The 23,191-nt window shown below is 58.2% G+C and overlaps 1 protein-coding gene across 1 annotated transcript in view; it reads right to left on the reverse strand.

The window, feature by feature from the left end:
* The window catches only part of KCNG2 (potassium voltage-gated channel modifier subfamily G member 2), a 56,321-nt gene that overhangs the window by 11,180 nt on the left and 21,950 nt on the right, over positions 1-23,191 (reverse strand). The window contains 6 exon segments of the mRNA XM_049111518.1: positions 14,399-14,421; positions 14,424-14,656; positions 14,658-14,720; positions 14,722-14,893; positions 15,090-15,264; positions 15,595-15,768. Coding sequence (XP_048967475.1) covers positions 14,399-14,421; positions 14,424-14,656; positions 14,658-14,720; positions 14,722-14,858 — 456 coding nt within the window. The 5' untranslated portion in view covers positions 14,859-14,893; positions 15,090-15,264; positions 15,595-15,768.

Here is a 23,191-nt window from a genome sequence, read left to right on the forward strand (position 1 = left end):
GATGGCGAGCAGAGCAGTTCCCCCGCAGAACCTCGAGCCGTTCCCCATGATGGCCAAGCTTTCCACGCAGCTGCAGAGGTTTAACATTCACACGGAAAACTGCACCCGTCATGTCAGCACTTTTGCACATGGAGCAGATCCACCAGGGGGCGCAGAGATGGGAGCCAGAGCAGCGCTGCGGGGTCCAGCGCCCGTGATCATGCTCCGAGCACACGACCCGGTCTCCCCGCCCTGCCCGGCCACTGTGAGGCTGTGGGGCACAGTCTCCCGCAGCAGAGGTCGCCCACGGCGCCTCCCCGGCCTTGTTCTCACTGACAGCATCCACCAGTTGGTGGCCTGGCCACGGAGCTCCACCGATCCCATCACACTGTGCTGTGACTCTCGGTGGACGAACCAGCGTGTCCGCGGCCGGGTGAAGGCCACAGGACGGGACTGGCTCCTCCTCGAGCCACAGAGTAAGGGCCCCCAGGCGCCACAGCCTGAATGCCGTCACCTGCACGCAGGAGGGCCCCCTCCAAGACTTCCCCCGGCGTCACCTGGTGCGCGATTCGAGTCCTACAGCGGGCCGTGTCCCTTCGCTGCCCCTGTGTTTTTTGGACGCTGCCGCCCGGCTCGTCATTCACAGACCTTGTGCCACTGGCAGAACCGGGCAGCCAAGCCGCGTCCGAAGCTGTGTGTTCCACCGCCTTCACCGACCACACACCACGGAGGGTGGATCCTCCTTGTTGACTTACTCGTTCGTGAAGGACTCTGAGCAGATTTTCTCTTTAGCCTCCTGAGGGAAAATATTTATTAACTCATGTCACTATGAATTTACATGATCCGGCTTTGACCTGAATTGAGATTTATTCTTCCCAACTATCTATGGAAAAAGGCTTTTGTGCAAATAGAAGAGTAGGAGAATATTACACGTACTCAGCAGAACAGATTGTTCAACAGAGTCGTTTTCGTGGGAATAATGAAACGTGCTCGTTTCAGGTCGTCTCCACTGAAGCATGGGGTCGATTCACGTTCTGTGGGGTCTTCGTGAGGAGAGAAAGTCTCCGCAGCCTGGTCTTGCAGAGGTCCGACCCCACAGCTGCTGGTTTCCTCTTTGAGCAGTGTCCTGGGCGGGCTGCACCCAGGAAGGGTCTCCACACAAACCCAGGCCCATAGCACCTCATGGTTTGTGTGCTGAGAGGGGAGTGAGAGTGTCACAGCTGCAGACATGCGTGTACCCCGGACATCCGTTCACTTGCTCACCCCGCGCTGTGGGTATGTGTGTGGGGTGCAGCTGGGTCCCCGGTGTCCTTGTGGAATGTGAGCGGCGGCAGCCATGTGCACACGCACAACACGATCTGCAGCCACTGCCCTTCATTTGGTTTGTTAGTTTTAGTGGTTGCTCCTGAGGGACCTTCTGGGCTCCTGAGGGACCTTCATGGCCCCTTGCTCTTTGCTGGAAGGGACTCTGCCCAGGAAGTCGAGCTCAGGCCTGGGTGCACTAGAGCTTTTCACGATGTCACTCTGGCTGGGCCCTGACACTGGGGCAACAAGCTCCTGCCCCATGAGAAATGCCGGGGGGCCACTAGGGCCAGGACGGCCGGAGGTCTGCAGCCCCTTGACCCAAATGCAGGTGCCCCGCGGACACCTCCGGTGACCCAGGCTTGTGCCGACCTCAGAACCACTGGTCAGGAAGCGGCGGCCGCGAGGCACTGGGTTTGGTGGAGTTTGTCACACAGGAAGACAGTTGGTGTTGGGGTGCGTGCTTCTCATTCAGTTCGTCCCGTGTTCTCCGGAATTTATGAACTAGTATTCTGTTTGCATTTCTCTAGATTTTTAAGGTTATTTTGTTAGGTTCTTTTTTTTTTTTTTAAGATTTTATTCATGCATTCATGAGAGACACAGAGAGAGAAGAGAGAGAGGCAGAGACACAGGCAGAGGGAGAAGCAGGCCCCCTGAAGGGAGCCCGATGCGGGACTTGATCCCAGGACCCCGGGGATCATGCCCTGAGCCAAAGGCAGATGCTCAACCACTGAGTCACCCAGGGTACCCACCCTTTTTAAAGATATTTTGTTAGGTTCTGATATTTTATTGAGAGTGTAATAAATGTATATATTAACCTGGGGAGTGATTTTCTCATTCAAGAACATGATGTGTCTGTCTCTCCTTATTTACCCATTTTTATGTCTCTTAGTAGAGTTAACGTTGCTGCTTCTTTTATTGGCATCGAACCTTTCTTGCTAAGATTATTCCTAGTTAGTTCATGTTTTTGTTGTTACAGTGACCAGAATAGATGTTCCACTAACTTTTCTATTACTGATGATATATGAAAAGTGACTGATCTTTGCATATTTATTTTGAAGCCAGCTTCCTTAACAAACTCATTTATTTATAATAACTATTCAGCTAATTCTCTTGGATTTTCATTTGACCTGCAAAGAATGCAGCAAATTCGAAAAGCCTCCCACTTGGTGACGGCGAGGGCTGCAGGGCCTAGTGGATGCATGCGCATCACTGACATGTGCGGCCTGCATAGCGGTGCATAGGGTGCATGAGGAATGGGCCGCATGGAGGTGTGGGAAGTGGACCTGCTAATCCCCCGTCCAGGTATCCCGAAGTGCACAAGGTCTCAGGGCTGCGCCTCTGTTTCCACAGGGCTCTGTCTACCATTTATGTGAATCCTTTAATCGCTTAGAACTTCATGGGCCAAAAGAACATTTATGTTTATCTTACCATTCATATTTTATGTTTTTTTAGATGAAGAGCTTGATTATGCCAATTTTACTAAAGGCTTATTAGAAATAAATGCTATATTTTGAAAAACGCTTCTGTGGTTTTTCTTGTCTTTGGTAATGAGATGCAGAACAGAATCCCCACCTGTCAGCCTGGGGTTGGGGGAGGGACAGGTCACAGATGAGGGTCAAGGGGTGGGGCAGCACCCACAGGTGGTTACACGGAGCTGCAGGAGCAAAACTGGGAGTAAAGCTGGAAACAAATGGAGCAGAGGGCCTGGACTTGCCCCTAACATGTGAGCCCCGTAAGGAGCTGGTCCCGGGACCACCATCAGACATCGGCCAGGCCAGGCCGCCTCCCCAGCACGTGTGACCCCGGGTGCCCTTGGGAGGCTGAGACCCGAGAACATGTTCTGCAATGGCCTGGCCCACGGCTGGCGGTTACGCCTGCATCACCCACGGCCGTGTCTTCCCTTGCACTAAGCCCCCTCCCAGATGCTGAGGCTGCTCCCTGGGCAGGACCCTGCCCTCTGCCTTCACTGACACCTGCTGTACTGTCATCACTCACAGCTGTCCAATCAGACGCTAGGACTTGGTACCACAAGGACCCACCATGGGCTGTTCTCGCTGCCCATGCAAGGTGAGGAGACAAATGGCTCCTCCTGGGATGTGCTGCCGTATGCTGTGCTGCAGGCGGCTCCCGATGCCCATGGTGATAAGACAGGTGCAGAGGCTGCAGATGGAGGGGCTTGCACAGAGGAGGCCTGGAGGTGGGAGGCAGAGCCCCTGGAGAGGCCACCCAGGGGCTGGGGGTGATGGGAGCAAAGGATGGGACAGAGGGGCAGGGGAGGCAGCTGCGGGGGAGGCCAAGGAGGGCCAGCAGGGGGAATATGCAGGGGCAGGGGGAAGATGCAGGGGGCAGGGGGAGGTCCCTAATGCGGCTGGTTGGCTGCAGGTCCCCTCCTGAGGAGTCTGTGACTGTACTGGGAAAAGGTGCAAGGAGGGAACAAGCACAGCTGCTCAGATGTTGCCACGTCCAGGGCCTAGGCGCTGCCTTCCAACATCATGGTTGGGCGTCAATGCACTGCGCCCTCCACGCTTCCCACAGAGAGCGAGAGACAGTCAGGGATACACGTCGAAAGCAAAGGATGTTCTCCAGGCAGCTTGGGGACCACTGGGGCTGCCCTGGGGGCCGGTGGGGGACAGACCTGGGAGGCAATCCCAGTGCCTGGACAGGACCCGACTCCAGACAAGACCCGACCTTGGACAGGACCTCCGACCCCGGGACAGCACCCAACCCCGGACAGGACCTGACCCCAGACAGGACCCCTGACCCCAGACAGGACTCAACCCCTGACAGGACCCCCGACCCCGGACAGGGCACGAGGTTGACGGCTGTGTTCCCTAGCCCGGAGGCCACACACCAGTTCTCAGGGAAGCACCCAGCTTATTTCTCGAGCTGGACATTTCCAGTCACACACTGTGAGTCTTCCTTGGACAGGGCTGAGAGCCCAGCCTGCGGGGACAGTGCCTGCCCTTCAGCGGTCCAGGACCCCCAGGGTACGGGTTTCACCAGCGTGTTTCCTGTCCAGGTCCCAACCCCAGGCCCTACTGACGGCTCAGTCAACATGTTCGATTAAATAAGCAGCACAGGCTCATTCGGGAATAGCCAGTAGGCTGAGTTAGAATAGTTAACATCTCATTATTATCAACATCCCTTCCTGTTACATTTAATATTTCAGGCTTAAGTGGAGCCTAAAATCGTCTGAATTCTCAGGTCTCTTCCCCCAACTGGGTGACACCTGATGAGCCTGCGCTTGGAGAAATTTAGGTCCCTCATGAATATGGCTCGTAAGTCAAAATAGTTCAGTCCCGTGACAGAAATGCTGGGTGGCAATGGGATTACACAAATGTGCAGAGAGTTTCTATTTTCACTTGTGATAAACGCTGCGCATTCTCGGAGCTGCTCCCGTGCTAGCAGCTGCAGGGGGACAAGGGAGTCTGTAACCTGTGCTGACAGCAGGGGAAGCCTGGGGGGAGCATTGCCCACCTTCTCCCCGTGCCACTGGGGGACAGGCCGGGGGGCTCCCCCTGGCTGAGAGGGAGGGGGCAGTGCCACGCACAGGAGGGGAGGCACAGGTGGACGTCGTGGTGGGAGCACCCCACAGATGGCCAGCGAGGTGCAATGTCCCGCCCCAGCGGCCTCCTCTGTCAGCTCCCCCTTCCCCTGCAGCCAGCTTGCAGGAAGCAGCTTGCCTTCTCACCACCCACCCCATCCCTGAGCGCCCTGCATCCTCCTCAGTGCAGAAAGGTAAAAGTTGCTGCCACTTACTTAATTCTGTGTGCGAAGCACAGTCTGATGTGATTTGCATGAATTATTGTTATCTCAACAGCTCTGAGATTCCTGCAGGTACAGGATGAGGTACTAGGGCTGGCAAGGTGGACAGGTAGGTCTCGGGCCTTGCAGCTGCCCTGCATGCAACCTCCAGAGCTTCCCACACCTGGTGTCGTCCGCAGAGAAACAGCCCCTGTGCAAATGATGGTAGAGGAGCCCTGGGGCCAGAGTGCGGGTCTGCGCCCACGCGCTTGGGAGTCACCCCCCAGCCCAGTGGGAACACACAGGACAGCCAGGCATTCTCCTGGATCAGTGAGGGTGGCCCCGTGCTCCCCCAGCACCCAAGTGACAGCAGCCACGGGAGCCCCTCTGGGAGCCAGCACGGGGCAGGAAAATGCCAACTACAGTTGACGAAGAGCTGGGCGCGCAGGGCAGATGAGTCTGAGGGTTAAAGTCTTGGAGGCCTCAGCCATAGGGTGGGCCTGAGTGTGGCCAGCTTTGGCTCTGGGAGCCTGACCGCGTTCTCACATAAGACGCACCAAGGGAAGGATGTGTCAGGTTGTACGTTGTCAGGGAAATGCAGATGTGCTTGGTTTTTTTGTGTGTGTAGTTTTTTTAAGATTTTATTTATTTATTCATGAGAGACATAGGGAGAGAGGCAGAGACACGCAGAGGGAGAAGCAGGCTCCATGCAGAGAGCCCGATATGGGACTCGATCCTGGGTCTCCAGGATCATGCCCCGGGCCGAAGGCGGTGCTAAACCGCTGAGCCATCTGGGCTGCCCCTGATGTGCTTGTTCTTGAAGACTTATTTTAGAATTAGCACGTGCACATGTGTGTGGGGGGAAGAGAGAGAGACAGAGACAGCGACAGAGAGAGAGAGACTTTCCAACAGGCTCATCACCAAGCACAGAGCCCGATGCGGGGCTCGATCCCAGGACCCCGAGATCACGACCGAAGCCTAAATCAAGAATCGGACACTCAACCGACAGAGCCCCCCCGCACCCCTCCCCCGGCCAGGCGCCCCTGCAGGGAAGTGCAAGTAAAGCAACAATGACATAGCAGCACACACCTGTTAGAATGACCAACATCCAAAATACTGATGACATCAAATTCTGTAGAGGATGTGAAACCACAGCACCTGCTGCCTGCTGTGGCCGGAAAGCAACACACTGCAGCCACCTTGGAAGACGGTGTGTGGGGTTTTCACAAAACACAAATGTTCTCTTATCCTTTGATCTCACAGTCATGCTCCTAATTATTTATCCAAACGACCTGAAAACTACATCTGCACACAATAGTTACAGCAGCTTTATTCATGACTACCAAAACCCAGAAGCCCACGCAGTGCCTTCAGTAGGTGGTGGATAAATAAACTGGTCCATGCAGATGAGGTGACATTATTCAGTAGTAAAGAGAGATATTCTAGAGCCAAGACAAGATGCCGAGGAACCTCGAGGGCACGTCAGGAAGTGGAAGAAGCCAGTGTGAAGAGCTACGTCCTGCGTGACCCTAGGCTGGGGCAATGAAACCACCAGTAAGACGCCATCGTGGGGAAAGGACGGCACCAGGACAGAGCCCAGGTGGTAGCTGTGGGCTCGGGGGTGAATGACATGTCCCTGGGGGCTCCGCAGGGTGATGGGTGCACGCATGTCAGGGTGGGGGTGTGGACAACGGCAAGGCTGCACATGTCAGGGCAGGGGTCTATGGGAAATCTCCGTCCCTGCCTCTCAATTTTTCCGTGAACCTGAAACTGCTCTAAAGAATGCTCTTATTGAGAGGAGACTCTTGTAGCCTGTCTTCTAGGCGTTTGAGTACAAGTCTTGTTTTTCTTTTTTTTTCAGACTGAAGCACAAATCCAAAATACAAATCCCCCATTTTTTCCTGCCAAATTTGTGCAGAAATGGAGGGAGAATGTCCTGAGCTTTATATTTATCCCTTGGCGTTCCTGGCCGTGTCCAGAGCCTGTAAGGGCCTCACCAAAGGGTCTCTTCAAAGTGGGGCGATGATAGCCTGAGGCCCTGGAGCGGAGTGTGGAGCACCAGCCTGGCCCTGGGGGTCTGGGATCTGGGGGTCTGGAGCCCTCGCAGCCTGGCGCCTGAGCAACCGGGAAGGGCAGGAGCAGAGCCGCCTCGCTGAGGAACCCGCTGGTGTGAGAGCACTCCTTGGGGCACCCATCCCGCCCGGTGCCTGCCTGCCTGTCTTAGCGGCCCTGGAGGCTACCGTGCTCACCCTCCAGAAGAGCAAGGTGAACCAGAATGAGAGCCTCCACGGGCAGGCACATCCCGCTCCCCACGTGGACCCTGGGTTTTGCTGATTCCTGGGTCAGATGTTGGCAAATGGGAAGATCAACCAACCAAATCCACTCTCTTCTGTGGCTTCCTTAGGTCACCAGGGGCACTGCTGCTGCTGTTCTGCACCCCACATCCCTGTGCCCTTGGGGAAGCCCGCACGGCCTGGCAGGTCCTGTCAGTCTTACCTTCCTCCGTCCAGCAAAGAACAGGCCTCACCTGGGCCTGTGGCTGCCTGGCCAGGACAGCATTCCCCTTTACTGAGTGTGCCCCACTGACCAGCCCTGCATGCTAGGGGGATGCCCTGTGGTCTGGCCCGAGCCAGCACTGCTTTCTGAGGCCACTGTGGATGGGAAAAGCCCCTCTTCCCAGGAGGAAAGCCCCGGTGCCTGTGCTCAGAGCTGGGGGCCTCTTCCACCCGCCAGCTATGTCCGCTAGGGTGGCTGTAGGAAAGCACTCAGTGGGGCTGAAGCAATGGACATTTATTTCTTGCAGCTCTGCAGGCTGGATGCCCAAACTGAAGGCACCAGTGGATTCAGGAGTGCTGAGGGTCGGCCTCTCTTCACACAGCGTCTTCTCACCAAGTCTTCCCAATGAAGGGCTGAGGGTCTCTCCAGGCCCCTTTATAAGGACACTCATCCCATCGCGGGGCTTCCACCCTCATGACCTCATCACCTCCCAAGGCCCGACTTCCTCAAACCATCACCTTGACATTAGGCCACAGCTCCAAAGTCTCCTGTTCTAGCATCAGCTCTAAAGTCTGTAGCCAAAGTCTCATGGGATCTGGACCAAGGACATGTGGGTGATACTCCAGGGGTGATCCATGAGTCCCCGCCGCCATGAGCCTGTGTGCAGACCAGGCCTGTCCTCCCCAAACACCACGGAGGGTGGGCACAGGTCAGACATTTCTGTCCAACAGGAAGACAGACAGAGACATAGGCTCCGTTGCCTTGGTTCTGGTTCTGTTTCCCTGCAAAACCCTAGTTTGGCTCAGAGTGAAGCTCTGACTCTGAGAATCTGGCACAACTCCACGAATGGCTGCCGTGCCACATGCCATAGAAGCTTTGTCACCGGCTTTAGATGCTGCTGCCAAAATGTTCCCAGCAAACTTGAGGCTGAAATCACAGTCGTGGAATCTATAACTAATTATACAGGCCTTGATTGAGTCATGCAAGCATGCAAGAGAAAGGCAGCCTGAGCCCAGCACCAGCACAGGGTGAAGGGACATGACAGCTGTGACAGGCACACCCTCCTCGAGACACCGTGTCCTCTGACAGCCTGCTATGCATGGCCAGTCCCCAGGGCCAGCCACCGAGGGAGTTCAGCACTCTCTCCCAGCGACACCCCAGCTGCCACCATACAAGAGGTATCCAGCAGCTGTTAGCTGGAGCGCAAATTCCCATCCCCCGTCCTCAGCAGTTCTGAGGCCTCCCCCAGAAGCCTGAGATAAACCAATGTCTCACAACTGCCAACATCCGGCACGGCCTCAGCCTCACCCGGCCATGTCCGGCCAGCGAGGCCCTAAAAAACATGTCACTCTGTGGCCGTGGTGGCCTTGTCACCCCAAACTCACAGGAGAGTCAATGCCTGCTTCCTGATTTTTCCCGCAGTAATCAGGGTGCATGCTCACGGGGTAGCCGCATGCTGTTCTCGCCTTCTCAGAGCCTCCTACACCCTGAAGGTGAAGGCCACAGAGGGCCTCTGGCTCGGGCTCCTACTGAGATGCAGGGCAGGATCCTCAGCTGGGGGCCTGGGGTCTCCACGGCAAAAGCGGTAACCCCCCCCTCACTCCATGGTGGCACAGATCCCATGCTCTGGCCAAGCACCCGGCACTAGAACATCTACTTGCCCGCTGAGAGAAGCCCCTGCAGGGTGGTTGGAAAGCGGGGTGTCACTGGATTAGCAGCACCGCCGTTACTTCTTGTAGGAGCTGTGGGAAAGCACGGTGCGCATGGGGCATATTCCGGTTTAGAAAATACTTTTTGGGGATCCCTGGGTAGCGCAGCGGTTTAGCGCCTGCCTTTGGCCCAGGGCGCGATCCTGGAGACCCGGGATCGAATCCCACGTCGGGCTCCCAGTGCATGGAGCCTGCTTCTCCCTCTGCCTATGTCTCTGCCTCTCTCTCTCTGTGTGACTATCATAAATAAATAAAAATAAAAAAAAATACTTTTTGGGGTCAGAGAATTGAACGCACCTTTCTGGCCATGGACGTTTGTCCCTGCAAACGGGGTGGGGCCATTGAGCACATGCCCCCCAAGCCTGGCCGTGAGAACGTTTAGGGCTCAGGATGGCAGCGAGCCACCAGTGGACCCAGCACTAGGGACGAACCCCATTCGTAGCGGGTGTGCAGGGGTGTGTGTGTAGGGTGCGCATGGGGGGGGATGCGGAGGGCACCCACTTCAAGGTACAGGCCTCTGGGATCAGGCAGGGTGGGTTCTGTGTGCCGCGCTGGGGGTCCTGCAGGTGGGAGCCAAGATGCTGGCAGCCATGGCCCTGGGGGCTAGGGGCTCAGAGGACCGTGGGTGGGGCCTGGGTGGACCCGAGATGCTGGGGTGCAAGGTAGCATGCCTCCTCCTCAGGTTTGGAGAGCTGTCAGCCACATGCAGCCAGGGTTTTGCCAGCAAATGATCCTGGACTGCAGCGTGTTCCGAGTTTGGTCGGCTCTGTCCTGCGCTTAGACACACGCCTGACGGCAAGGTCTCCACCCCACATGCTCACCTGCTGGCGAGACCACAGCGCTTTTCTGGACACTCTGGACACTCTGCAGGGTGCACATTTGACCCACGGCGCCCAGCGACCACTTTATGTGGTTTTCACACTTGCTCAGCCTGAGAGTGTGAGCACAGCACAAGCAGTCTGACCACAGAGCTGGCCAGGATGGCAGCGTGCCCAGTCCCCTGGGGACACTCCTGGATTGGGGCCCTGGTGTCATCCTGGGTCCTCAGGAGACAGAGCCCCAAGAGTGAGAGGCAGAGGAAGGAGACCATGAGAATGGAGGAATGCCATGAGCAGGAGCATACATGTCCTGACGGCTGGAAAGTTGCAAGGAGAGGCCAGTGCCCTCCCTGGGACCTCCCATGCCGGGGTCTCCGCCTGGGGAGACTGGGGCCAGGACTGTGAGGGGAGACATGTGGGTTCTCCCCCAGGCAGCCCATGAGGTTTGTCACAGGAGCAGCACCTGTGGGTGAAGGCCCCTACAAGGGACCGAAGTGCCACCCTGTCACTGTCAGAACAGAGGTGCTGGGGGCCTGGGCTAAGCCCTGGGGCAGTGCTGAAGGGGCCAGAGGAGGGGCCCTCGGGTCCTCAAGCCCTGGCTGCACTCACAGCCCTGGGGTCATGTGGGGCACACACAGTGGCCGGGCCCAGCCCCTGCCCCTGCTCAGCCTGGCCTAGGGTCCTTCTGGGGCAGTCGGGGTCATGGCCCTGGTGGCTGCGGGTGCTCCTGCACCTATGTCTGGACACTCAGGGGCCCTCCTCATCCTAGAGGGATGGAGCAGGAGGCAGAAATGAGTAAGGAGGGGGCTATGTGTCCCCTAGAGCCTTTCTGGAGAAGCCCCGCAAAACCCCCAGGGGCTCCCAAGACTCACTGTCTCACTGTGGTGGGAGAGCTAAACCTTGGGAAGGACACCTCCTGGCCCAGGGTCCTCAGGATGTTGTGAGGTGGTGCCTGTGATCCTGGGCGTCAGAGCCTACTTCAGGTTTGGCCTGACTGGGCAAGGGGCTCCAGGCCCTGCCCATACAGGCTCTAGACCCACCCATCTGGGCACCAGCCCCAACCCCATCCATGCCCCACCCACTCATCTTCAGGCCCCGCCCACACAGACTGCAAGACCCACCCACCTGTCCCCAGGCACTCCCACCCAGGCTCCAGGTGTGTGGTGCAGGAGCGGCCCCCCCCCCAACCGCAGGCCAGGGTGAGGCATCGCCCCTGGACTGTGTCCCATGGGGAGCACAGGGATACTCGGGGCTGTAGATCAGGAAGCCAGAAACTCTTCTGTGATGGGACAACTGCAGAACCAGGTGAACCTGGTCTCCCCACGCCCGGGGCTGCACCCGCGTACCCTGTGCCTGCCCCGATGCTGACCAGCACCAGAAGGAGCGGAGTACACGGAAAGATAGACAGACACAACTGTCAACCACTCTGGGGGCAAAGGGCCAGCCGCTGGGCACCCCCCAGGGCCCTGGCCACCCTCTCCTGCCCACACAGCTGAGCCGCTGACTTCCCACGTGTGAAATATGCAGAACGTCATGTTTACCACCTTTGCCATTTGTAAGTGCACAGCTCAGCGGCATCGGGCACGTCCACACTTAGGCACCGTCCTTTCCCTCGGTCCAGAGCCCCCGACCCCTGCCCAGCTCCTGTACCCACCCAGCCTTCTGTCATGCAGATTTGGTGATTCGAGGTGCCCTGTGCGAGTGGAATCAGACGGGATTTGTATTTTGCCTCGAGCATCCTTCAGCCTGTGCATGTGCTCACAGCCCCGGGAATCACACGCAGCCCACCATGCTCCAATCCCTTTCATACGAGGGGAAGACAGTGGTTTCTCTCCTTTCCGCATCTCCAGGCCAACACAAAACAATAACTGTGGACACCAGTGCTGCCAGAGAGCAAACAGCTGACTGAGGGAACTATTTCAGCTCACCTACAATTCTCCAGGACACGCCCTGCTCTCCCAACATGGTTTTCCAGAACACACTGGGGCCTTTCCTAGGAACATCCAGGTGAATATGGTGCAGAAGGAGCAGGGCGGGTGTGCTTGTCACCTGTAAAGGCCCACGGATGTCAGAGCCGGGGGCCCAAAGCCTGCCAACCCATGCCTTGGAGGACTCAGTTGGGAGCCTTCAGAATGAAAAAAAAATCTCTTAACCACTTATTTAAAACCAGAAAACACATACAGAAAATACTTTAGCCCTGCGACTTTCAAGTTAAATTCTACTGGGAAAACCCCAACAAGAAAAGGCGCAATATCCCAAGTTTCTCTGTTCCCTTCTGCCGTCCATCCCATCTGCCCCGTGCCTGGAGAGTCAGTGGTGCAGCTGCCGTGGAAAACAGTGCAGAGGTTCCCCAAGAAAGTAAACCTAGAATTACCATACAACCCAGCAAGTCTACACCTGGAGGTTCACCCAAAATAATCGCAAGGACTCAAGCAGGTGTTTTTACATGAATGTTCACAGCAGCGTTACATGCCATGACCCCGGAGTGGGAGCCACCCACCTGTCCATAGGTAAATGAACAAATAAAATGTGGTGGATACATAACAGTGAAATAGAATTCAGCCTTGAAATGGAAGGACATTCTGGCACCTGCTACCACGCGGATGAACCTGGATGTGGTGCTCCTCCTAGGGAAGAAGGGACAGTTCTGGATACGGAGGGTGGTGATAATCGCACCACGGGACGGTATTTAAAACCACTGAACAGCACATTTTACAATGGTCAGGGGAAAGTCTATGTATATCTTACCACACCCAATACACCGAGTACTGACAACACTTCCTCTATTCAGCACCTGCTCCGTGCTGGGCCAGGTACTCCACAGCCCTCCCTTGCCGGCAACGGGCTGCGAGGGGGCATAGTCTACCCTGAGCTCACGCTGGGGTGACTGCTGACTGGAGAAGACAGTGCCTGGCTAGTGTGAAGTGACACTCTGGGAAGTGGGGAGGAGCGGGCTGAGGAATGCAAACAGGAACCCGAGGTATGGAGGCCCTCAGACTGCTCCACTAGGCTGCTATCAGGATTCCACAAAGGCCAGCTTACTCCCCAGAGGATGCCAGGAATCTGGCAACCCTACCTTCTCCTGGGTCTGGATTCTTGTGTAAATGCGTCCTCTCCTGCATAATGTATGGAGTTACTGCCATTTAGAAAATCCAAACACAGGAAGTGTCTTGTTGAAGCAGAATCAGACCTGGTGCTAAGGGAAGGCACCTGGAAGCGACACCTCCAAATGAAGAGAACCAAACCAATTACCTAAAATGTATGATTAAATTTAATCTGCAGTCAGGGTCACCAGGCTCCAAGCCAGCTAACAGCTATCAGTTCAGCAGGACGTTTCCCTTCACCTCTTCACTGTGTCTCTGGGTAATGGGAGGACCCCAGCAGGTGTGCTCCGCAGACCCTGCTACCTCTGAAGGGCTCTGAGGCTTTGATCTCAGCTCCCGGCCCCAGGAGGGGGTTTGGGTCTGCCCATTGCTGGAAGGTGGGAGCAGGGGGCTGTGGAGAAGAGGAAAGGCAGGGCAACATGTGACTGTCCCTCACAGACTGCACCCTCCTGTGTCCCAGCCCTCTTGCCCAGACAGCACACCTTTAGGGCCCTCCTGAATCCTTCCTGAATGTTCTGTGGTGCCCTCAGTGCACAAACACTGACATGCCGCAGGTAACTTACAGCCTCACCTAGGAACATGTGCCACACAAGCTGGCATTCGCACAGACCACAGTGTGGCAGAAAGTCTGCCATTTGCTCAGAAACGTGCCCCAGCGCATCAGCAGAGCCATCCCTGGGTTTGCCTGAGCTCTAAAACCCCCCAAGAATGTGGGGTCACGTCCCCCTGGTTCAAGATGGCAGCACTTGGGATTCCAGCAGGCAGCTCTGCAGGCCTCATGAACTGGTCAGAAGTCTTCACTGCCAGGCCTGATGGCACAGCTCTGGGGAGGGACTGCTGTAGGCGAGGCCACCTCGGGGAGCTTGCCACCAGTCAGCGCCCAGCTGGGGGTGGCCTGTGGGCCTCCTTGGGAAGGCTCACTGTGGGTGCTCTGAGCAGAGCAGGGAGGGTGCTCTGGGGCCGCGGGTCAGCTGCACTGCGGGGGGCGGGGGGGGGGGGCGTCAGAGGCTAGAGCTCAGCTTGCTCTCCCAGGGCCTAGCTGCCTCCAGGCCCGGCTGTCCCCCACCTCTGCCCTGGCCACAGCCACCCCCGCTGGGAACCAGGTCTGCCCGGGCTCAGCTCCACCCCCACTCCCCCCTTCCGCCCCCACCCCACCTCCTCCGACCCCCGCCCCATCTCCATCCCTTCCCCCACCCCCACGTGGTCTCCCGCCCCAGCGCCCCGCCTGCAGGCCGCCGCTCACCGGCTTCTCCTCCGCGCGGATGTGGGGATGGTGCCCAGGCACAGGCCGACCGGTGGCGGCCACGAAGGCGACGGACACGCCGGCGAAGAGCGCGGGTCGTCCAGCGGGTCCCGCAGGCGCCGGCCGTGCCCCGCGCCCCCTGGTCTCCCCGCGGCCCCGCGCGCCTCGGCCGCCTCCTCCGCCTCCTCCTCGCGGCGGCGCAGGCGGCGGCGGAGGCAGCAGCGCCCCAGGCGCCCTCGTCGATGCCCCGGAGGCCCCGGCGCCCAAGGCCAGCGCCGCGGTGGCGCGGGAGGCGCACGGGCTGCGGTCGAAGAACTCGTGGCACCCGCAGGACCTCGCCGTGGCCTCGGCAGGCCCGCAGGCGCTCCAGGCGCGCGAGGGGACAGCCAGGCGCACCCTGCAGCCGCCCACGATATGGTGACACGCGCCGGCCGCCCGCGGGCTCAGGGCGCAGGGCCATGGCCCAGGGTGCCCGCCACGCTCAGGACACAGCGCCTGCAAAGGAACAGGGGCGTCAGGCCGCGGGGCACCCGACAGAGGGTGCGGAGCCCGGTCGTCCCACGCCCACAGGCCACCCCAGAGCGGGCCCCTTTGGTACCGCAGATCCGTTCAGGACGCCCTGGCCTCAGCGCACGTCCCTTGCGCTGGAGGGATGGCGGCCCTGGTGATGCCCCCCTCAGGCCAGACTCACCTGCTCCTCCAGTGAAGGTTCAGGGGGAAGGGCAGGGAAGGAGTTTCCAGCAAGCTGGGGGACGATGTACACACTGGCTTTGGAAAGTGGAGCTGGAGGTTCCATGTGAGAGAAAATGGCCAAGCTGCATCTTGTGCCTACTTGTGCCTCTGGTCGGGAAATGCCTCATGAACACCTGTGTGCCAGACACCAACCCTGAGGACAGGGCTCCTTGGAATTCCAGTCTGGGGGACAGAGGGGAGCTCTATATGAGACAAGAGGGTGCTCTGGATGGCACCCAGAAAGGTCCGGGGCAGCTGGGAGGGCTTCTCAGAGACAGTGGCTAGCCAAGAGGTTGGGGGAATGTGGAAGTTGTGTTAAACGAGCAAGATCTCACCTACTAGAAAGCAATTCATCATTTAGTTCATGGAAACTTGCTGCCAAGATTTCCTGCTGCTTCCTCAAAGGGAAGACTGAGGGATCCGAGGCCCTGACTTCCAGCTTATGCCACCCCAGACTCACTCACCGAACCTCCCTAGTGACGTGACAAGGCCCACAGCAGCCACAGCCATCCATCGGGGAAGCCCTGTGGGGGCGGCACACGGCACTCCTAGGCACACCCTCCCGCCTCTGCCTGCAGCTCCCTGGGCAGCTGGGAAGGTGGCTCCTCTGCGCACGACACACCCCGGCGCCTGAAGTGCTGAGGTCATAGATGGGACAGGAACATGTACATCAGGCTTCACCAGAGGGACCCAGAGGGAACCCACCTTCCAGGAAAGACTTGCTGGAAGCCCCCTGGGCCCCACCTGCTTTGGTCCCGCCCCCTCTGACCCCCCTGGCACGTCGCACTGAACCTGTGCAGCAGGACGACCTCCTCTGCAGCTCAGATGTGTGCCCCACATTATCTGTAGGTGTGTGGATCATCATGAAAAGAACTGAATGATCCCAACTTTGGTAAACAGTTTTTCCCCCAGGATATACATTTAGAAATATAATTAAATACTCCATCACCCTAAAAGTGTTTGAAAGTCAACTTCCTGCTGACTTAAGAGAAGATGCGGTCACTTGTAGCAACTTGAACACACCCCCTTCCCAACGTGGGACAGAACGGACATCTAAATGCCATTGATTTTAAGAGGATGATAGCTCAACAGAAAAATGGGAAAATTGTCCCAAAGTTTATAGGAAAGGAAGAAATAGGGTTTACACATCATAGAAAGACATTCAGCTTCATTCCCAACAGCACAGAGACCCTCAGATCAGCAGAGGTTCGTCCTGGAACATACGAAGACATCTGCTCAGGTGGTTGGGGGTGGGGGGTGCTGGCAGGCTCGCTCGTGGCTGGGGCAATAAGTAGCTGGCTACATGAACTACCAGGCCCTTGCTGGGCTTTGCCCTCTGGAAAGGATCTACTAGGAGAAAACCCAGCTGCCGCTCCAGGCAGATCAGAAGATTCCTGCCTGGCTCCGGCTGGGAAGTGGGGGTGTGGAGCTTAAAGCCCCCGCCCCCAACACAGTGGTTTTGAGGTTAGAATTTTGGTTTGTGAGACTATGACGTCCTCTCAGGTGGGAGGTAGTGGTGGGTGCGTGCTGTCCCTGCCGCACGTGTTAGCACCACACGCTCAGTCCAGAGCCGAGGTTCTCCAGCTGCCTGCAGGCATGTGGCCAGCCCTGGTGATGCCGTTCATGGTTGTCACCCAGCGTGGCAGAGAATCCCCAGTGAAGACCACGTGTGCTGACCCCGGCAACACACTGGACATCCCCACAACCCAGGGTTGGAAAGCAGCCCACACGTCCACAGGGCCACCGCGGAGGGATGGTCTCACTTCCAGTCCCCACATACCCCTGGCCCCATATCCCCAGCCCTCCACCTCCCCCTGGACCCATTATCCTGGTCTCCAAGTCTCCCTGACCCCACGTACTCCTGGTCTCATGTCCCCCCCCGATCCTACGTCCCCCCTGACCCCACGTCCCCCAGGTCTCATGCTCCCCTGGCTCCATGTCCCCCTGAGCCTGTGCACACACTGGGTGGACTCCTAGCTGCCAGCACCTGTGTCTCTGCCTGGGTTTCTCTGGCCGCCAGGGCCTCCCGGCCTGCCCAGCATGGACCAAAGATGCTTGAGACTCAGTGTCCGCAGGGCTGAGAAGCTGGGGTGAGGGCTCCAGAGCTCTCTGGTCCCGCCAGGGGGCTCGCTGGCTGACTGGCTCTGCACTCCGTCCCTGGTCACTCCAGATTGGCATTCCTGGGGTTGCCGCCTCCCAGGGAAGCTACTTGGTCCTGCATTGTTTCCTCTGATCCTGGAGGATCTGCACTCGGACATCTGAGACACATGAGGCCAGCTCTGTGTTTGGAACATGGGTTTCCTGGAGCTTTAAAGAAGCAGGAATGTGCAGAGAAGAGTCCAAAGGAGGCTGTCACCTGAGGTTTCAGGCATGCATGCCTTTGTCCTGGTAACGGAGGACTGTTCAGCGCCTGTTCCGCACCGCGCTCTTAGATTCAAGAGTGGAAGCATCTGCTCCTTGTAGAAAGAAAAGCAGTTTGAAACCACTACCTGGGGCTGCTTTTCTGGGTCTTTCTGTAGGAATTACTGCTATTTAATGAACCGTGCCTGTGAACCTCACGATGCCAACGTCCTGCCGGTTACCTTCCTGCTCTGTGCTGTGTCGTTTGTCATCCAAATAGACACTCTTCAGATGGCACAGGATGCTGCTAACAACGACAGGGAATGCTGGCGTCACCCTGTCCCCATGAGCAGAAGGGATGGGAAGGCACAGGCTGTGCTGTGGAGGGTGCTCTGGGAGAGGCTGGAGCTCATGCATGTGGTCTGCTTCCCCCACTCATCCCAAGGGGCTGGCGTGGTGGCCTGTGTACAGGTGACGCTGGGCCTGGGAGTGTTGGAGCTCATTCATGTCCAACCCACGGGAACCAGGTCCAGAGGAGCCGCGTGGGGTGGAGGACAAAGAGGAGTCCGACCCGGGAGGCTCTTTCTAATCCCGGGCAGGGGCCCGAGGACACCACCTGGCAGGCCCTCCACGAATTCGGCATTGCTCATGTGTACCACCAACCTGAAGAGGCAGGTCCTGCTGACAGCACTTTACAGATTGCACACAGGCCCACGGAGGTGACGCGGTGGCCAGAGCTGGAGCTCTGGGCCTGGTGCCTCCCACACTGATGGGACCTCACATGGTCCTGCTACCCTGTTTGCCTCTGTCTTTTCCCAGATCAGCTGATATGTGACGGCGTTTGGTTCAGCCAAGTGTTCCTTAGGACAGTGGCCAACAACACGGATGCAGAGTCTGTAGGCAGAGCCGTTCTGGGAGGAAGGGTCCCATGTATGCAATCCCCATGCATTCCCTGCGGCCTGGCAGCTTGTGTTTACCATTGGCAGGGCCTTGGCATGCCACTGACTAGGCTGCCCACCATGGGCTGAAGCGGTCAGGCCGGCCGTGGGAGGACAGCAGTAGGGCAGCCCTGGCTCCTCCAGGGTGGCGGCCACAGGCTCCACCTGTCACTCGGGCTGCTCTGGCAAGTGGACACCTCCGGGCCCCAGGGAGCCTGTCCATCCCTGATTCTCCCACAGTGTTTTGAGGGGACAGAAATTCGATGCCTTCTCGGAATTTGAGAAGACCGTGCTCTGGACACTTGAGAGCATTTTCCTGGCTTTTATGTATGTTGTAGGACGTTTTACTTTCTCACTTTAAAATACAGATGTATTTAGGAATGCCCGTCCTCCCCTGGTTCACACCCCAACCCGAGCCCCTCTCCTCCCCGGGTTCACACCCCGACCCCTAATCCCTCCCCCCGTTCACCCCCGACCTGTGCCCCTGTCCTCCCCAGGTTCATGCCCCGACCCCCATGTCCATCCTCCCACAGCCTCAAGGCTTTGGTCCCTCTGTCTGTAGCACTCTTCTCTCTGTGGCATCCGCTGTGCGTCTGCTCCTGCTGCATAGAAGGCCCACGAGGGTGTGGCTGTTGTCTCTTGTGCTTGCTGCCGCCCTATCAAACACCCCAACAGTCCCTGGAGCATACTGGGGGGGGTCAGGAAATACTCGCCGAGGGATGAGCTAAGGGACAAGTGAGCCCCGGCCTCACTCCAGACAGCCAGCATGTCTGGCCCACGCGTCCCCTGCCCCTGACTGGCGGCCAGGCTGTCCTGCTCACGAGTGCCAGCAGGAGGTTCCTGGGTGAACTGGTCTGAGCTGACACGGCCCGAGAATACGGCCCAGGTCGCTTCCCCAGAAGAAAGGACAAGTCCTAGGGAGGCAGGAGCCTGCGTCCTGAGGCTGCGGTGCCCAGAGAGCACGGGGTCTGGGGGGTGGGGGGGTGGGCAGGCCTGGAGTCCACCTGCAGCTCTGCCCCCGATGGGCCGGGACTCCACAGAGTAGCTCTGAGGGGCTGCAGCCTGGAGTGGCGGGGGGACCCCGAGGGGCACGTCCCTGGGGACGCTGGCCCAGGGAGGCCAAGGCATGGTCAGGGGCCTGGCACGCCTGCCCCCGGGGCTGTACACACTCCTCCGGGACGCTGCGGGGCAGGCGCCTCAGTATCGGGAAGTGTCCTCTTCATTGACTGACATCGTCCCCTCAGGGGTGAGTCAAGCCTTCAGTGCCCGGGCTCCTGGATGTGATTAAGTGGAAAGAAAGAGGAGAGATTGAGTTGAACGCAAGGTGCTCCTCAGGGAGCGAGGAGTGCAGACTGTCTGGGTGGCAGGCGAGCCCTCTGAGAAGGGGGCAGGCCAGTTGTCCAGGCCTGTCACCGAGGGAGCAGGGGTTGGTGTGGTGGCAGCCCATGACCTGTGATGGCTATGGCTCAGCCCCACCGCGGTCGGTCAGGAGCCCCAAGGCTCCTGCCCCCGGGGCCGTGCAACCCTACTTGCTAAGTCACACCCACACCTGTAAACCGGGAGTAGTGGCACCTGCCCTGAAGGATCCAAAGGTCATGTGAGCGTTTCGGACAGTGTCTCAGGTGAGTCCTCCACAGCTGTTAATGCACACATGTTGACAGGTGTGTACACACGTGCACTTCTGTGTTTCAGAGGCACGATGTTTCTGGTCTTTAGGCTGCGGCCTGTGTAGCAGCATCAGTTCTCGCCAGCTCAGTGTGGCTGACGTCCCGGTGGGGGCGGCTTCCCCGTGGAGTTCTGCAGCAGCGTGTGGAATAGGACGGGGCCGCAGCTGGTGAAGCAGGCGGCGGATGCCATGCCACGTGGTTCTGGAGGACAGGCCTTCACCAGCTCCCCGTCCCTCAGGAGCCTCGTCGAGGGGCCCGGGGGGCCATGTTGTGAGGAGGCCAGGAGGGCACAGGGGCCACGCGTGGCTTTCCGACTACCAGGCAGCATCCACCACCTGCCGGTTCCCGCCTGACCCCTAACCTGCAGCCGAGGCCCCAGGCCTGATGGATCCCGCACCCCTGGGCTGTCCATGTGAGCCTCTTGACATCGCCACTGCCGCTGGGGAATCTGCCACATGTATGGCGACCCCGATGCTGGTGATGGGAGAGCCTGGCGGCTGCCGTGACCACCACAGATCCACAGGCCCCCTGGCTGTGCCCGCTGCCTGCGTGAGTATCTGTCCCTGAAGAGCCTGCCCAGGGAGCGGGCAGTTAGCAAGGACACCACCACCAGAGGGCAGGGCGGTGTCACCCATGCCCGTAACACCACCTGCGCTTAGTAGGTGCTGAGGGGGGGGGGGAATGTCTGGGTTTTGAATAAAGGAATGAAGGCTAAGGTGGACAAGGAGGTGCTTTGGGGGCCCCCGGGGTTCCCCACCTACAGATGTGTGACAACAGAATGAGGTCACCCCAGGTCACAGAGGATCTGGGCAAATGTAACAAAGACATTTATCATCATGAACAGACATCACCCTGAACCTCTGGACATGCTCGCGTGGGGACACTCGCTTATGTGGAGGCTGCCTCCCGGGGGGGGCTGGTGCCCTGGAGGTTCGAGGGCTGTAAGCAGACGCAGGCCCCGCCAGGGCTTTGCGCAGTTGCTCCAGGGACGCGTCTTTCCTTCAGCAGAGACAGCTTGGGCAGGTTTCCAGACCCAGGCTCCCTCCTGCAGCCCAGAGTGCCCCCCCCTCCCCGGGGATGCGTGCACTGCCTGCCGTTGGCTGGGTGCTGCCCCTCGCCCACGGGGCACAGAAAGCACGGCAGTGACTCATGGCGATGTCTGAGGTGCCAAGGATGAGACCCGCTTACGCTTGAGTCCTTGAAGCATCCACGCAAGGGAAGTCACTGTCACACCAGGCGTCCACGCAGAAGCCGGTGGAGGGCGAGGCCCCAAGCTGCACGGGTGGCGACCTGGCGAGGATGAAGCACAGAGCAGTGTGTGCTCTGCTCAGCAGCCACTCCTGTCTTCACACAACAGATGATGAGCACAGCAGTGAAAGCCTTGGCAGTTGTTCCCATCACGGCTTTGGTTCTGGTATCTTCACGGAGCCGACCCCCTCCTGGGTCCTCAATGGCAGCCGCCGAGGCCATGAGCACCTGTTCATGGGGCGAGGACCCTGGCCCTTTCCCACGGCCATCTCCTTGTCCCGGCCTGTCAGGTCTTCCCCGGGTGCAGTCTGCTTGGGGTGGAAACCTTTAACCTCCGAGATGACCTGTGTTCACAAGAGCAGATGCCCAGGACCACAGGGACGTGGTCTCCACGAGAGACGCCCCCTCTAGCAGCCGGCTCGTGCGGGGCTGTGAGGGCGCAGGGCCCTGACGCGAGAGCTCACAGCCTAACGAACCCTTCATTCGAGATTCCCACTGTCCTGCGACATAAGCATCACGTGAGTGATGATGAAGATCACCCACCAGTTAAAACAAGAGCCAGAAGGAAATAATTCCAAATAAAACATGACTCTTAGAAGATTCTCATAGTTTTAAAAATTGGTACTTATTGGGATCATTCCTATAATTCCTTTCTGATTTTTTAAAAAGGTTTTATTTATTTATTAGAGCGAGCAAGCCCAGGTGCAGGGGGCACAGCCGGGAGAGAGGGAGAAGCAGACTCTCCGCTGAGCAGGGGGCCTGACGTGGGAGGAGGGGGCACCACTCGATCCCAGGACCCGGAGGTCATGACCAGACCCCAAGCCGGCTGGGCGTCCTACCTCAAAGATTTTTTAAAATTACAGTGTAAATGTTGAGCTTGCAGAGATCTCGGGTACCCTTCCCTGGCTGCCAGGCCCTTGCATCTGCGGCCCAGCCTCCCTGCAGGTTGTCAGGTACACAGTCAGACGTCAACCCTGGGCAGGGGTGGGGGCAAGGCTCATCTCCCCAACACCCCCCATGACCCCCGGCAACTGCTAAGCTACCTTCTGTGTCCTCTGGTCAAACCCGGCACTGTTGGGGAGCCTGTGACTCCGTCTCAGGGTTGGAGACAATGCTTAAATAAGTAAGTAGATGAGCTGAGAACCCCGCACCCAGGAGGGCAGAGAGGTGGGCTGGTGGGCAGCCCCCAGGACCAGAGCCACCTGGCTTCTCGACCCGGTGATGGCTCGGGGCTGGGGGAGGCCACAGTCTGGGTCCCCACCCCCAAGGTGAGGGATATGGGGTTATTTCCAGGATTTCATCATTTTGAACAAAGCTGCTATAAACGTTTCCAGGAAGGATTATTTTCCCTTCTGGGTGAAGTGGCCGGTGGAGCAAAAGTTTTCACTTTGATAAAGTCCAATGTATCATTTCTTACTGCCTCTGCTTTGGTGTTGAGAATGAGACCCCGAGTCCAACAGCCCGAAGATCTTCTACTTTCCCTTAAAGGTCACAGGGCTCACATTTTGCGTGCAGCTCCGGGATCTGACCTGAGTTACTCGTTGTAGGTGGGAATGCGGGTGGAGGCTCCGTCTCACGGCCTGCGCGCTGCTCCAGCCTCACGGGTTAAGCACTACCTTTCCTTCACTGGGTCATTCTGAGCCTTTTTCAAACACCACCCCGGGGGGCATCTGCAGCTGGATGGGGTCAGGGCGTGATCCCCCCCGCCCCTCCCACATACGTGCGCTCTCTCAAATCTATCTTAGACGAAAATGGAAACTGAGTTGGGCAGGTGGTGTCCCGTGGGCTCTGTGTCCCATCCACGGAGTGGCTAGCATCTGTTCCGCGCCTACACGGCCTGGCTCCAACCTCCTGTTCCTTCCAACAGC

This window comes from Canis lupus, chromosome 1 (genome assembly GCF_003254725.2).
Source record: "Canis lupus dingo isolate Sandy chromosome 1, ASM325472v2, whole genome shotgun sequence".
NCBI lineage: Eukaryota > Metazoa > Chordata > Mammalia > Carnivora > Canidae > Canis > Canis lupus.